This window comes from Gobius niger (genome assembly GCF_951799975.1).
Source record: "Gobius niger genome assembly, chromosome: 22".
In the NCBI taxonomy this organism is placed as follows: Eukaryota; Metazoa; Chordata; class Actinopteri; order Gobiiformes; family Gobiidae; genus Gobius; species Gobius niger.
The window spans coordinates 19,071,389-19,088,364 of NC_136873.1; the positions used below are offsets into that span (position 1 = coordinate 19,071,389).

Sequence of the window (16,976 nt, forward strand, 5' to 3'; positions counted from 1 at the left end):
GATGCAATAACTAGAGCAGGAGACCACACAATGGATACCATATTTCCCCCAGTTTTTAGGCCAGTTGATATGTCTTTATGGCCCCAAACAACATGTCCACCATCTGTACCCTGCCCCCTGTTTGAGAACCTTGTTCTTTCAATCTGGTCCTGATTACAAGGACACGTCACAGCTCACCTCATCATCTTAACCTGTCCCTACTGCAGAATGAACAGCCCCAAACGCTGTCCACCATCTCGTCCCTGACAGGGCTGCAAGGTTTATGGATATCGTATCGCAATCAAGGTTTTGACTACTAACCGACCTTAAGAGGCTATGGTTTGTTTCTCTTCTGTCACTGGCATCTGAGAAATCGATGTCACCGATCAGAATTGTGGAGCCTCTGATCTCAGATTGAAGTTTCCATAGAGTAGATTCTAAAGTGTTTAGATAGGTGCTCCGTGATTCCATCGTGGATTTATTTCAGTCACGTGGCTGTCCCCGAGAGGTACTCCGAACGTCAGGGAAACTCCTCCAGAAGAGGGCACCACACAAAACCAAATATTTAAAGTAGATTATTAGGCCCGAGTGCCATCAGGGCTGGCGAAGGGCCTCTTTTAATCGTATAGTAATGTATATTGTTCACCTGTCGGTGGCGTCTCTCACCTGTCGGTGATGTGTCTCTCACCTGTCGGTGATGTGTCTCTCACCTGTCGGTGGTGGCGTCTCTCACCTGTCGGGGGTGGCGTCTCTCACCTGTCGGTGGTGGCGTCTCTCACCTGTCGGTGGTGGCGTCTCTCACCTGTCGGTGGTGGCGTCTCTCACCTGTCGGTGGTGGCGTCTCTCACCTGTCGGTGGTGGCGTCTCTCACCTGTCGGTGGTGGCGTCTCTCACCTGTCGGTGGTGGCGTCTCTCACCTGTCGGTGGCGTCTCTCACCTGTCGGTGGCGTCTCTCACCTGTCGGTGGCGTCTCTCACCTGTCGGTGGCGTCTCTCACCTGTCGGTGGCGTCTCTCACCTGTCGGTGGCGTCTCTCACCTGTCGGTGGCGTCTCTCACCTGTCGGTGGCGTCTCTCACCTGTCGGTGGCGTTTACCTGTCGATGTCTCACCTGTCGGTGGCGTTGCCGTCGGTGATGACCATCAGCAGCTGGGGGACCCTCTGAGCCGCTCTACCCCCTTGTTCTGGGCTGAAGAACTGCAGGCTATAGCTGAGCGCCTTGGAAATATAGGTTTCGCCGTCTGGCTGGTTGAGTTTGGTGATGGCGTCGAGTATGTCCCGTTTGGCCTTGAAGCGGTTGAGGGTGAAGATGGAGTTGGGTTCGTTGGAGAAGAGGATGACCCCGAAGCGCGTGAGGTCAGTGCCCACCGTCGTCTTGTTCACAATCGAAGACATGAACTTCTGCATTGTCTGGAAATGCACACTCCAGATGGAGGAGGAGCCATCCACCAGGAAGATGATGTCGGCCTTATTCGTCCTCTGACACTCTACAGAGGAGAACAAAGATCTTACTCAAAGGAGGAGCACGAAGACCTGACTCTGAGGAGGAGGAGCACAAAGACCTGACTCTGTAATTCCCTTACTGAGGACAAAACTGAAGGGAAAATGTCCCAAGAACAAGCAGGAACTGAAGACATTTACGGTCGAGGCCTGGGAGAGCAGCACCAGGGATAAAACCCAGCGTCTGGTGACGTCTGTGCCTTCTAAACTTCAGGCTGTCATTGACTGCAAAGGATTTGCAACCAAATATTAAAAAGGAAAAAGTTTGATTCATAATTGTATCTTTGTCCCATTACTTTCGGTCCCTTGAAAAGTGAAAGGCTCACATAAAAACATGTGTAATTCCTACACTGTTCATCCGATTTGGATGTAAATACCCTCAAATTAAAGATAAAAGTCTGCAGTTTAACATTACAATTACATTACATTAACATTAACGTTACAACTACATGTTTTGGTTTTATTTCAAATCTATTGTGGTGGTTTATAGGGCCAAAAACATAAGAAATGAGTTATATTTATGGACCTGACTGAAGATGCCCCGCATGGGAGTGACTGGGTTTTTATAAGCAGTTATTTGAGTTAATGGCATCTGAAACAAACGTGGAGGGGACATGAATGTACGATTATCAAATTAGATAGCTCCAAGACAGATATAGTGCAGCAAAAAACATTAATAAGGAAAATAAATAGTATTATGGATGAAAGAGGAATTCTACAGAGAGAGATTTGAATCTCTCCAGACGGGATTACATATATTTTTTTGCTCCTCACTGTTTTCTAGAATGGATTATTTCTTCACATTTAGTAAAGCCAGACACAAAATTAACACCTGTGATATTGGCACAATCGACCTATCAGGCCATTCATTAAAGTAGTTAGCTTTCAAATTAAGAAAGCAGCAGGCTGATGGTACAATTTATAAAATACAACACACAAGAAATGACATCGCACATAATGATATTACTGAAATACAGCAATGTTTTGATATGTACTATAAGGACCTGTACTACCAGCCTGAGCTAAGTAATGATGAACAGAGTGAAAAGTTTTTTTTAATTCTTTCAATCTCCCCAAAGTCACAGTACTGGAGAATAGTATGTTAAATAAATTACAGACAAACAAATGAATGCAGCAATTACAAGACTAAAGCCACAGAAGAGACCAGGCACCGACGGTTTCACCTGTGAATGGTATAAGACCTACAAGGAGGAATTAATTTTGAGATTGAAGGCAGTGTGTAATTGGGTTCTTAAAGGAGGTGGATAGAAGCGACCATTACAGTCCTTCCAAAAGGAGGAAAAGATAAATTGAGTTGTAGCCAATATCGACCAATATCAGTCTTGCACCTCAACTATAAAATATTTACATCTGTAATAGCCAAACAACTTACCTAAAGTTATTAATCTGGACCAAACTGGGTTTATCCGCCAAAGGCAGACTCAAGACCGCATTCGAAGGACTCTCCATGTTATACATCACATAAAAAAGAATGACATAAAAGCAATGTTGATGGGTCTAGAGACGCTGAAAAAGCATGTGATTCGGTGAGATGGTCATTTCTTTGTAAGGTTTTAAATAAGTTTGGATTTCATCATACAGTCATTGATACAATACAGTCAATATATAACCCTACAGCAAAAATTTAAATAAACGGCAGACTGTCCAAACCATTCACTCTTGAAAGATCTTGCCGCCAAGTCTGCCCCCTCTCACCGACCTTATTTTCTTTATTTATGGAGACTCTTATCCAATACCTAAGGTAAGATAATCAAATGAAAGGAATCAATATGCAGGGAGACGATCAGAAGTTATCCCTGTTTGCTGACAATATTTACATTTATTTAGGCCAACCCAACCAATCTTTACCTAGATAAATGATATGAGAAGAATTTGGATCACTATCAGGATGTAAATTAAATAATCAATAACTACAATCTTAAATGGGACAAAGATTCCATGAAGCACCTTTGGGTGACATTATGTAGAGACGTTGAAAAGCTTTTTGGAAAACAATATTTGGCCCATTAAAATCAAAACAGAACATGTGCATTTGTTTTGCGTTCACAAACAAGCGAGGGCCGATCCGCGCCGCAGCAAACGGCTGAAGCTCTTTCTCTCTCTCTCTCTCTCGAGACATGACCATTGTTTAGCTCACGATGGGTTAATAAAGTTTATAGTTTGACCTGTGAGAGTCTGTAATGCTTAAGGACATAAGGCAGTGCGATGTAAACGAGGAAATGAATGTTAGCGGTGCTCCCATCAGAGCCGTCACCTCCTCTTGCGACGCCCTCTCGCAATCGGCGAAAATGCATAAGCATAGCTCCGCCACTGGGACAATCTGAATTCGCGAGAGGCCTGGAGGAATATCACGACCCGACCCGAACCGCGGGGTCACTAGTGCATCACTGGGGCCCCTGGAAGAGTGTGGTCGCTTCTAACTTCACCCCATTTGGAGCTATAGGAATCTACTGGGAGAGGCCAAATGCAAACATCTTTGGTCTTTTTGCATGATTTAGGGCACACAGTTGAGATGATTATACTGAGATTATGTTCTTACCTGAGTTTAGACGAGTTGATACGTACCCGTTTGGTCTTTGTGTGTGCCCAGACCAGACAAGTCCGGTAATAAGGTCAACTCATCTCAGCTCAGGTAAGAACATATCTCAGTATGTAAAAATAGTGGCCTGTTACTTTAAAAAGTGGAATAAAGAGCTCATTTGGAGAAAATGGCTCTAAAGATTAGTCACTCACGCAGATTAGTCCTGCGTGAGAGGGGCAGGAGGAAGAGGGGCAGGAGGAGTACCTCTCTTGGGATCGCAGATCTCCAAGGCGAGCTGGCTCTCCAGGTCTTTGAGAGCGTCAAAGTCTCTCTCGGCGTAAACTCTGTCCAGATTCCCGCTGATCTCCTCGAGCTGCGTTGTGTTGGCGCCCTGCACCCCGATGGCATACACCACCACCCCAGTGTCACGGAGGTGCTGCAGGAGAGAGAGGGTTAGGACCACACACAGACCACCCTGAGGTCCCGGAGACACCCCTGAGACCAAATGTGTTGTGAGGGAAAGAAAGATCATATCGAAATCACTGTTTGGGGAAATGCACATTTACAATATCAAGTTTAACTCCAGTGTCAAGAAATGTGGAAAAAGTAGAGTAAAAATTGCAAAATAGGGAGGGGAAATGGGGCATGGTGCCTCATTCATGAACATCTTCTTAAGAAACTTCATAAAGTCCGAACTTACTGAGGCAGTGTCATGAATCTGATTCACCACACTTTCTTAAAGGCACACTGCGTAACATTTTGGACTATACTGTTGCCATCAATACAAAACATGCTCCTATTGACCAGCTCGAAACAGAAAATGCTATTTCTGCAGGTAATTACAGAATGGATTTGGAAGAGGACCATTTTAAATGTAAAATTGCCTCTCCCGGTAAAGTTACAGTCATGTCTTTTAGGAGAGCTGAGCCGCTCTCAGCAAAGGCTCATGTTTGTTTCTACATTTCTAAAGTATTTTTCAATGATCAAAATATCTGTTGTAAAATAAATGTTTGTATTTCAATTAGAGGTGGGCATAAATTATTTTATTATTTATTTATTTTTTGATTAAAATTGCTTGCTTGAATTCTGCCGAAGCCATTCAGAATATGTGCGCTACCCAAATAATGACTAAAAGTAAGTCTTTGAGAATGAGTTTCTCAAGTCAGGTGGTGCGTTAGACCAGGGGCTCATCTCCTGTTTCCAAAATGCATCACAACCTGCTTGAGAACGTTCTACTATGATAATTGGTGATGAAAATAATTCATGTTCAAGAAGATGCACTTGTGTTTACTAACTGTTTATTCAGTTAAACATTAATTTTGAACTGTAGGCCGACATAAGACATAAGAGGTCCTGATGAACTGTTTACAGTCAGTATCTTTGTGTCAATCATTTTTCTGGTGACAAACTAAATCTCCTCTTCTGCAACTATGACCTGCTAAAGAACATGGGGCAGTTGTGGCAGGAGTTCCCAAGTATTTATTTACGGGTAATGTGGGCCATCTTAACAGATCAAAAAAACAGGCCACCGTTTGTGAGCGTGGGAAACATGTGCGCGTCTCCTGATTGGTCAACAGTGTCACGTGATCACAACACAACAACGCAGTTCATGCTGCTGCAGCTACTGCTACTTCGAGCTTCAACCTGGCGATAGTTCTGTCAAAATGGAGATAAACGTCGACAACATGAAGATGCGGGACGTATTTCTTTGGATTTGATCAGAGAAGTAAACGGGCGGCTGAGGAGACAGCAGGGAGCGGAGAAAGAGAAGCTAACGGACTCGGAGAAAAGTAGCAGGAAAGTTCGTCTCCAGACTCAGTAAGTGCTGCGGTGAAATGTAGCTGGAAAAGGCTCTCGTGAACTTTTGGTGATGAAGTTGTGCTGTTTCGTGTGGGACTGTTTCGTGTGGGGCTGTTTCGTGTGGGGTGAAATGAGTTGTTTATGTTGCTGTTTTGAAAGAGGGAGGCGCTGCAGGGTTTTTCTGTCATTGGTCGCTGCTTCTGTGTGTCGCTTTGGAGACGCTATATTCACTCACGTTTCTCCTGTGCGTTCGAAATTGGCCATAAAAGTCGTGTAATGTGTGCTGACCATAAAATATCACGGTGAAAGTCATCATAGCAGAGTATAGAGCCAGCTCCCATCCCAGCTTGGAGAATAGATTAAGATATTAAGATAGATTAGATATTTTTTTTATCGCCCGAAAAGAGTCTCACGTTAACGCCGATAACGGCCCACCACTAATTTCAATATTATTTATTGGGTAAAATGTTACGCGGTGTGACATGTGACGCGCCACCCGCATAAATACAAGGTCGTAAGATCGAGGCTGTTGTTCGTAATGCAGCGTATTTAGTGCAATTTGTGCACGGTGGCATTCAAAAGATTTAGCAGTAGTATATTGGTGCCTTACTTGTCATTAATAAAAGTACAAGTGATATTACCAACTTTTTTCTGAATAAGGGCATCTGTAATTTTTCACGCCGTCCTCCAGCGACGCTGCGTCCGAGTACGCTGTCATGTTAAACTCCAGCACCGGGTTGGTAGAGTATTTGGCCACGCCTATCCGCACGTGGTCTGGCCCGATCAGGAACGTGCGCAGGAACGCGATGATGAACTTCTTCATGTCCTCGAAATCTAAGGGATGGATGCTCGAGGACTGATCGATGAGGAAGAAGATGTCGGCCTCGTCCGTCTGCGCACAATCTAAAAATATACACACCAGTCAGCACGCAGCCTGGAGAAATATACACAATACATGAGTCAGCACGCAGCCTGGAGAAATATACACAATACATGATTCAGCACGCAGCCTGGAGAAATATACACAATACATGAGTCAGCACGCAGCCTGGAGAAATATACACAATACATGATTCAGCACGCAGCCTGGAGAAATATACACAATACATGAGTCAGCACGCAGCCTGGAGAAAGATACACAATACATGAGTCAGCACGCAGCCTGGAGAAATATGCACAATACATGAGTCAGCACGCAGCCTGGAGAAAGATACACAATACATGAGTCAGCACACAGCCTGGAGAAATATACACAATACATGAGTCAGCACGCAGCCTGGAGAAATATACACAATACACGAGTCAGCACGCAGCCTGGAGAAATATACACAATACATGAATCAGCACGCAGCCTGGAGAAATAACACTAAATCTAAGGGATAGATGCTTGAGGACTGATCGATGTCACAAGTACTGCACTCTGATAATTGAAAACAGCTCCCTACTACTAGTACTACTGTTCCCAGAGGCGGGTAGTACTCAGTTACATTCAGTAACTTTTTGAAGAAATTGTACTTCTAAGAGTAGTTTTTTCATACAGTACTTTTTTACTTATACTTAAGTAAAAATATAAGTATCTGTACTATAATAATAATAATAATTTTTACTTCTTCCACTGAGCTACTGAACTACTTTTACTAGTACTGCCAGTAGTAGTAGTAGTAGTAGTAGTAGTAGTAGTAGTTCTAGTGCTCACAGTAGTAGGGAAGCCAAAATGTTGACTCAAGTAAGAGTAACGTTACTTTGAACGTTATTTTTTAAGTGGAGAAAATGTTACTTGAGTACTGTGAGTAACTGAGCGAAAAAGTCTGATGTATTTTCAATGACACCATAAATGGTGTGAAACAAAACAAAAAATCATGTGGAAATGGTGATATTTACAAAGATAATTCCAAGAAAATGGCAGAAAATTCAGAACAACGAAATAATTCACAAAGAGTGCAAGACAAACTACATCTACTTCTTTGGTAATGGTCTTAACTTTAATAGCTTTTTTCTACCTTCATCAGGCCCAATGCGCTTTACAGCAAGTAACCAGCCACCCAACAACCGTGGGCATCTTCAGGAGCGGGGATTCAAACCCCCGACCTTCAGATCATGAAACGACCCGCTCTGCCATCTGTGCCAGTGTCACCCCATTATTGATCAAATGAGCATTTGCCACTTAAATATTTACTCACAGTGGAAAAAAGAAACAATTGCTTTTAAGCAAGTAAGAGTACAGATACTTCAGTAAAATATCAGTTAATATTAAGCATAAGTAAAAAGTATACTGTATGAAAAAACTACTCTAAGACGGACAATTTCTTCAAAATTCCATACTATCCGCCTCTGGTAGGAGTAGAAGTAGTAGCACTAGTAGTAGCACCAGTACAAATAATAGATACCGACGGCATCTTGTCATAGAAGGGGGCGTGGCCTCGCCGAGGGGGAAAATAGAATCTTTTGGGAAACACATTTTTTCGCTCTTTTTAGCCATTTTCTGGTGGAATATGAACTTATTTATCACATAAATAAAGTCAAGTGTAAATCGGGCCCATATGGAAATTTTCTCACAGCAGATTGTTCAGTAGAAGTGAAAAACGGCAGATGTAGCAAGCGCTAGCTAACCGTTAGCATTAGCCCGATGCTAACATGTAGCATTATGTTTGCATTCTCCATTATTTATGTATTTATGGGCTGTTGAACAACTTTGCTCCGCCCCATGTCTTTGTGTCTTTATTTAGTAGAAACTATTTTCATAATTCAGCATTTGTTACAGTAGATTTTAAATAATTAGAGAAAGTTTCGATTTTTTCAAAATTGTTTTCCCCCTTAACTGTTTTCAAACATGACCATATATGGGCAATTCCAGAGATGCCGTCTGTATCTATAGTAGTAGTAGTAGTAGTAGCAACAGTAGCAACAGTGGTCCCACTTCAGCCCCTCCAAATCTACCTTCATATGTCTATGTCATATGCACCAAATTTTGATTGTCTATGACAAACTTAGTGTTTGATTGGCTCATGTCATCATTGCCTCCCCAGGGGGCGCTATTAGGTCCGCTTTCCAATTCTATTTTAAACAACTTTAATTCCACTGTTACGCACACGGGTCAGGGTTCTGCTGCCTATAGCAAACAGGCTGTTATGATGCAGCGCACCAGGTCGTTGCCATGGCAACACGATGAGAGATGGTGCGTGGCAATCATACTTTTTAGATCGGGGTCATGTGACGGATGTCTGTACCAAATTATTTTTTTCAACAACAAAGAGGGCGCTATTTCTCTTATCAATTTTAAACTTTACATTTTAAAGTACCCTCTTTGAGGCCCGTCGTCCTCGACATCGTGGTGGTGGCACTACTGTAGATGTTTTGGCACATTGTCTTCTGCAGAACCTGCTCCACAGCCTTGAGTTGGGTGAAACTGTCCACGGAGAAGACGTGTTTGTGTTTTGGGTGAGACGCCATCTTTTCCAGCTCGGCCTCATCAGCATCCTTCACACAGAGTGCGTACACGGTCACGCCTGCTCGCCGCAGCTCCACGCTGGCCTGCACCACGTCGGTACCATAGTTTAAACAAACACATGATTATTGTATTATGGTAAAAACGTCGATCTGACCTGGGCCTCATTATGATCATTATTATTATTATTATTATAATAAAACGACCCTCTGACCTGGGCCTCATTATGATTATTATTATTATTATAATAAAACGACCCTCTGACCTGGGCCTCATTATGATTATTATTATTATAATAAAACATCCCTCTGACCTGGGCCTCATTATGATTATTATCATTATTGTAATAAAACGACCCTCTGACCTGGGCCTCATTATGATTATTATTATTATTATAATAAAACGACCCTCTGACCTGGGCCTCATTATGATTATTATTATTATTGTAATAAAACGACCCTCTGACCTGGGCCTCATTATGTTTATTATTATTATTATTAAGGATAAAACGACCCTCTGACCTGGGCCTGATTATGATTATGATTATGATTATTATTATTATAAAACGACCCTCTGACCTGGGCCTCATTATAATTATTATAATAAAACATCCCTCCGACCTGGGCCTCATTATGATTATCATTATTATTGTAATAAAACGACCCTCTGACCTGGGCCTCATTATGATTATTATTACTACGACGATAAAAGTCCCTTTGACCTGGGCCTCATTATGTTTATTATTATTATTAAGGATAAAACGACCCTCTGACCTAGGCCTCAATATGATTATTATTATTATTAAGGATAAAACGACCCTCTGACCTAGGCCTCATTATGATTATGATTATTATTAAGGATAAAACGACCCTCTGACCTGGGCCTCATTATGATTATTATTATTAAGGATAAAACGACCCTCTGACCTAGGCCTCATTATGATTATTATTATTATTAAGGATAAAACGACCCTCTGACCTAGGCCTCATTATGATTATTATTATTAAGGATAAAACGACCCTCTGACCTGGGCCTCATTATGATTATTATTATTAGGACAAAAGTCCCTTTGACCTGGGCCTCATTATGTTTATTATTATTATTATTAAGGATAAAACATCCCACTGACCTGAGACTTTCCGTCCGTGATGACCACTGCCACCTGCTGGACACCTGTGCCCGCGCGGCTGCCCCTCGCCGCCGTGCACATGCTCTTGCGGGTGAAGTTGAGCGCCTCGCCCGTGTTGGTGCCTCCTTCATGGTAGTGCAGGATCTTGATGAAGTTGAGCAGTTCCGTCTTGTTGTTGAAGCTGTCGAGGTAAACCGGCGCTGTCGGCTCGTGGTTGTACGTAACGATGCCCACGCGAACGCGGGTCGGGCTGACCTCCAGGCCCCTCACCACTGAATGCAGGAATGTCCGCACCAGTTGGAAGTTTGCCTTCCCAACGCTTTGAGACTCGTCCACGATGAACACGATGTCCGCCACCGTCGCCCTGCTGCAGTCTAAGCACACACCAGAGGAGAGCGCAGAGGGAGGTCAGACACTTGAGCTGGTCACAGGGCTGCACAATATTAAAGTAACTTGTGATATGCAAAAACGATATTATTGCGATATTTTACAAAACCATTTCAACAAAATACGTTCCATTTTATTTAAACTAATAATTTTTCAGCAGAAGTCAGGAAAACAAAAAAAATCGGGATCAAAACGAGGGTCAAATTTAACTAAAACTTTTGTACATTTTTAAGTTCTGTTCATTGTTTTTTCGGCGGATGTGTGGAGTTAGCTTATGAGCTAAAGACATTTGAGACCTACACATTTCTTCTTCTGAAACACTGAAGAGGCACCAAGAACTCCCCACACCTGCAGCAAAGTGGAGGTGTCACAAGAGGAGCTATAGGAAGCAATGAAGGGACAAAAGAGGAGGTATCCGGGCAGGACTCACAGCTGCATTTATTTGCTGAAATGAACTATTTTAACCCTGTATTTAGCATTCACCCATTGCTGAATATTGCTTTTTCTATCATTTAAACTATAAAATCAAAAACAGTTCATTTGAATGGAATAAATTATTATCGGGGACCCCCAAGAGAATTTAGGATCGATAAGGAGTCACGACTTTTGAGAATGGCAGGTCTACCAGATCGTATCAAGGTGACATAAGAAGCTATCGCTATGAACAGAAGTGTCTAAAAATTATCATCGACATTGCCTTTTTTTTAATGACGCCATCTTTGATGACTATTAGACCAAGGGTGTCAAACTCGTTTGTGTCGTGGGTCAAAATTCGGGTTGTGGGCCACATTGTGTTGATAACATTTTTTTCTTTAAACGAGTGCCCTCAAATTAGTAATTAGAAATAGATTTGTTTAGATGACTGATTTGAGCATGTTAACACAAGAATTGGGCTTGGCATCATTGATTTTTGGAATTGAATTGAATTAGTAAAATCAGAAAGAAATGGCATACATTTTTACATTTTTCCCCTTGACTGAAACTGAACTTCACTATATTTGTGTGTGATATACAAGTTTATATTCCGCCAAAAAATGGTTAAAAAGAGTGAAAAAAACACTTCCTTCTCCCTTGGCGAGGCCACGCCCCTTGTATGGCGAGATGCTGTCTGTATTTATGATTAAACTGTAGACAGGACGTTGCCATAGTAACACAAATCTATATTGTGCACGTCACAACACATCTATGTTCTGATGGTCCCAGACTCTGCCGGGGACTTTCTGAAAGATGAAGGGGTTAACATTTCACGGACTCTGATACCTTTCCACCTCAGCACATGAATTTACATTAGAATGTAAGAAAAGGACTGTGTGACGATGGCGTGTGACTCTGACCTCCGCTGACGTTCCAGTCCGCTTCCTGCTGCTCGAACACGGCCTTCAACGTGTCCACAGCCTCCACGGTCGCCGCGGCAATGGACTTGTTGACGGCCGACAAGTTGTAGAAGTACGGCGCAGTGGACACCTCTTTCATCTGGGTCATGGGCGCCCCCAGAGAAGCTCCCATCACCGTGGTACCCGTAGCCTTAAGGTCACGCGCCGCATTGAACACGGGGTCGCTGGACTCCATCGCGCTCAGCACCACCAGATACTGCAATAAGCCCTGCTCCGCTCTGCCGCCGTTCGCCGCCGTGAAGAAGGTGAGCGCGTGCTGCAGCGCTGCGCCCAGGTTCCGCGGCTCGTTGGGCTGTGGCCGGCGCAGTTTCAACTTCTTTATGTCAGCCAGAGTCTGCTTTTTGGTCTGGATAGCATTCAGGAGGAACTCTGTCTTCACTGTGGCGCCATACTGCGCCAGGCCCACCCTGAAGGCATCGGCGCCAACATTCAGCTGGTTCACCATGCGGTTCAGGAACAGCTTGACATTGAAGTCCGTCAGAGAGAGGCCGCTGTCCACCAGGAAGAAGATGTCAGCGAACTTCTCTGCCAGCGCTGGAGGCCAGAGCAGAGAGTGAGGAGACAGACCAGACTAAACTTCAACTGACAAAAGGAACAAGAACGAACACGAGAAATCAAAGACAGAGCAGACACTGAGGAGCCTTCAACTAACAACAAGAAGTAGAACAACAACAACACGACCAATGAGCTCCTAAAGTCAGCGCTGAAGGACAGAGCAGAGAGTGAGGAAACTTCTAACCACTGTCCACGACAAGATCTTTACTCTTTACATTAAGAGAAAACATCAGTAAGTAAAATACATTTGAGTTCGATGAGTGTAAAAACCTCCCCTCTCTCTCGTTCTCTCTCTCTGTCTCCCCTCCTTACTCCCTCTCCCCCGGTCCTCCTTACCCTGCTGCATGTCCTCAATGGTCACACACATGGTCTTCAGCAGCTCGTCTGCGAGCTTCGTCAGGTCCTGGTAGGAGTCAGTCTTTTGGATGAAGCGCTCAAACGGCCGTGAGGCCATCTCCTGCAGCTGCGTGTTGTTGGTCTGTCCCACTCCGACGGTGAACACCAGGACGTGCCTGGGCCGCGTCCAGCACCTGCAGGGGGAGGTCCACAGGGAGAGCCGTTTATTTGAGAGCCGATACAACTTCTATGAATATCTCCGAATGAAAAGTGACAGAGACGTGCATTGGAAAGAGGAGTTAGAGCTTTAAAACGAGCAGTCCCTGCAGGTCCAGACCTACAGGGGACAGAAGGGAGGCCCAGTGGGTCCGGAGCTACAGGGGACAGAAGGGAGCGCCCCGCGGGTCCGGAGCTACAGGGGACAGAAGGGAGCGCCCCGTGGGTCCGGATCTACAGGGGACAGAAGGGAGCGGCCCGTGGGTCCGGAGCTACAGAGGACAGAAGGGAGCGCCCCGCGGGTCCGGATCTACAGGGGACAGGAGGGAGTGCCCGGTGGGGTCCGGATCTACAGGGTACAGAAGGGAGCGCCCCACAGGTCCGGATCTACAGGGGACAGAAGGGAGCTCCCCACAGGTCCAGATCTACAGGGGACAGAAGGGAGCGCACCGCGGGTCCAATTCAATTCAACTTTATTCCGGACTCGTAGTCCATTAAAAAGAAATAAAAGACAAGACAAACAATTAAGATGGCATTTTAAAAAGACAGTCATGCCAATGTCTCCACAAGTCAGACTGATAACGTGTCGCACTCCATTTTATATTTGTGAGGGACACTAGTATTTCATTTTCAGACATGTTCAGTCTACACATAAAGCTGTACATCAAAGTTCGTGGTACGGCCCTTAACGTGTTCACTCTGGCATTGACAAACATTTCTGAGGCACTTGACCATCTCGGCTTCTTCAAAAACACACGCAATGCATCATTATAGGCCACCTGCAGCCTGCGGATGCTGCCTTTCTTATAAAGAGTCCAGAGATGAGCCGTGTACAAGGGAGTACAGTACACTTTAAATAAAGTCAGCTTTACTCTGTACAACAGCCAAACCTCCGCGCCAGAGTATTGGCCTGGGCATACAACACTCTGCATTGTCTATAGATATCATCATCACCACCAAAACTACTCAAGTTACAATCAGACACATCTCTGATCAATATGAGCTTAAACAACACCTAGAAACTAAACTTCCTTGACTCTTTTAATATTAACTCTATCAATTGCGATTTTCACATTTTAAATTTTGCTTTGATAACAAAAAATCTTATAGTTTGTCTTGTCCCAATTTAAAGATTACTTTTTTTCGTTAAACCAATTTCTCACATTTAACATATCTTCTTCAGTTCTTTCTGATAGTTCCAACAAATTACTTCCTGATTGACGACACTAGAGGCCGCCATTGCTGTAGTACCTCCATATCGCCGCTAGTCCCCCATTGAAAAGCATTGGAGTTTAGACACGTTAAAAACAAAGAGAGAGCGCTCTCTTTTTTGAAAAAAAACGGCTCCAGCTCCCGCCCCCTCCCCTCCTGATTTGTCGGGGAAGCCACGCCTGTTTTCCCGTGCACACGCGAGGTTCAATGGGCCGAGGAGAGACATTACGGTGACAGTGTCAACAATGGAGTTTTCCAAGGTAACAATGCATTTTATGTTAGAAAATCGTTGTTTTTTTGACGGGGATAACACGTTTATGCAGCTAACTTTGTACTGAAATGTCAAATAAACTGGTGTATCCAGTAAACATGTAGTTTTGACATCGTTTGGCATGGTTTATAGCATGTGACATTGTGTTTACTTCTTTGATATGCTAACAGCTAGCGTACGATTGATTGTCCTGTCGTGTTTTTGGTGTGTGTTAGACCACTTCAGATTTAGGCCATATTGCTTTTGTTTTTCTAATTATTTTATCTTTCATCTTCTGCAAAGCTCTAATGGGAGGATCCTCCGATGATGAATAAACCCCACCTGCAGCATCAAGCAGACCATCCCCAAAAGAATCTGTGGCCAGGGTCGTGGAAGCATGTTGGAGACCCAGCTTTAGACCTTAGTGAAGAGGATTTAGCCCTTGGTCATTATCAGAGGCTACACTTTGAACATGTAAGTCCCTTCAGAAGTCTGTGTAGCCATTTACAGCAATTGTAATAAAAAGTGTTAGTATAACAAAACTAGTCTTTCTTTTGGTATGTTTTGGTATGCACATACAGAATATGACTCTGGAGGTCAGGACGGTGAACAAAGACCCTGATGTCATCATCTCTCACTCTGCACCTCCTGGACACACCCCAGTGCAGAAATGCCCACTGATATTGAAAAAAACATGCTGCTGCAGCCTCCAGTGAACTGCATATCTAAAGTGTCAGAGACTAAATCAGACACACTGATCCTAGTAGGCCCTACATTGGATTTATGCCACATGTCGAGTGTAATTAACATTTCAGATGAAGTCAGTTTGCTTTGTTTTCATGAGAATAAAGAATGCAATGTAATTTCTAAGCACACACAGCTAACACATTACCTAAAAAAGAACATGCACAGAAATACCATCTCATAAGTAGTCAGGGAAACATTTGGTGATAGAGAGATCGATCGATCGAGATAGAGAGATCGATCGAGATATCGAGAGAGAACGAGAACGAGAGAGAGAGAGAGAACGAGAGAACGAGAACGAGAGAGAGAACGAGAGAACGAGAACGAGAGAGAGAACGAGAGAGAGAACGAGAGAGAGAGAACGAGAGAGAACGAGAGAGAGAACGAGAGAGAGAACGAGAGAGAGAACGAGAGAGAGAACGAGAGAGAGAACGAGAGAGAGAACGAGAGAGAGAACGAGAGAGAGAACGAGAGAGAGAACGAGAGAGAGAACGAGAGAGAGAACGAGAGAGAGAACGAGAGAGAGAACGAGAGAGAGAACGAGAGAGAGAACGAGAGAGAGAACGAGAGAGAGAACGAGAGAGAGAACGAGAGAGAGAGAACGAGAGAGAGAGAACGAGAGAGAGAGAACGAGAGAGAGAGAACGAGAGAGAGAGAACGAGAGAGAGAGAACGAGAGAGAGAGAACGAGAGAGAGAGAACGAGAGAGAGAGAACGAGAGAGAGAGAACGAGAGAGAGAGAACGAGAGAGAGAGAACGAGAGAGAGAGAACGAGAGAGAGAGAACGAGAGAGAGAACGAGAGAGAGAACGAGAGAGAGAACGAGAGAGAGAACGAGAGAGAGAACGAGAGAGAGAACGAGAGAGAGAACGAGAGAGAGAACGAGAGAGAGAACGAGAGAGAACACGAGAGAGAACACGAGAGAGAACACGAGAGAGAACACGAGAGAGAACACGAGAGAGAACACGAGAGAGAACACGAGAGAGAACACGAGAGAGAACGAGAGAACGAGAGAACGAGAGAACGAGAGAACGAGAGAACGAGAGAACGAGAGAACGAGAGAGAGAACGAGAGAGAGAACGAGAGAGAGAACGAGAGAGAGAACGAGAGAGAGAACGAGAGAGAGAACGAGAGAGAACGAGAGAGAGAACGAGAGAGAGAGAACGAGAGAGAACGAGAGAGAACGAGAGAGAGAGAGAGAGAACGAGAGAGAGAGAACGAGAGCGAGAACGAGAGCGAGAACGAGAGCGAGAACGAGAGCGAGAACGAGAGCGAGAGCGAGAGAGCGAGAACGAGAGCGAGAGCGAGAGCGAGAACGAGAGCGAGAGCGAGAGAGCGAGAGCGAGAGAGAGAGAGAGAGAGCGAGAGAGAGAAAGAGAGATAGAGAGCGAGAGAGAACGAGAGAGAGAACGAGAGAGAGAGATACAGAACGAGAGAGAGATAGAGAACGAGAGAGAGAACGAGAACGAGAGAGAGAACGAGAGAGAGAGA

General features: G+C 44.2%; 1 protein-coding gene across 1 annotated transcript in view; it reads right to left on the minus strand.

Annotated features, from left to right (window-relative positions):
- The window catches only part of LOC306981251 (collagen alpha-6(VI) chain-like), a gene marked incomplete at both ends in the record, with an annotated part of 68,028 nt that overhangs the window by 45,104 nt on the left and 5,948 nt on the right, over positions 1-16,976 (minus strand). The window contains 9 exon segments of the mRNA XM_079580811.1: positions 1,089-1,464; positions 4,284-4,455; positions 6,499-6,722; positions 9,119-9,345; positions 10,383-10,767; positions 12,115-12,708; positions 13,066-13,259; positions 13,403-13,515; positions 13,596-13,706. Coding sequence (XP_079436937.1) covers positions 1,089-1,464; positions 4,284-4,455; positions 6,499-6,722; positions 9,119-9,345; positions 10,383-10,767; positions 12,115-12,708; positions 13,066-13,259; positions 13,403-13,515; positions 13,596-13,706 — 2,396 coding nt within the window.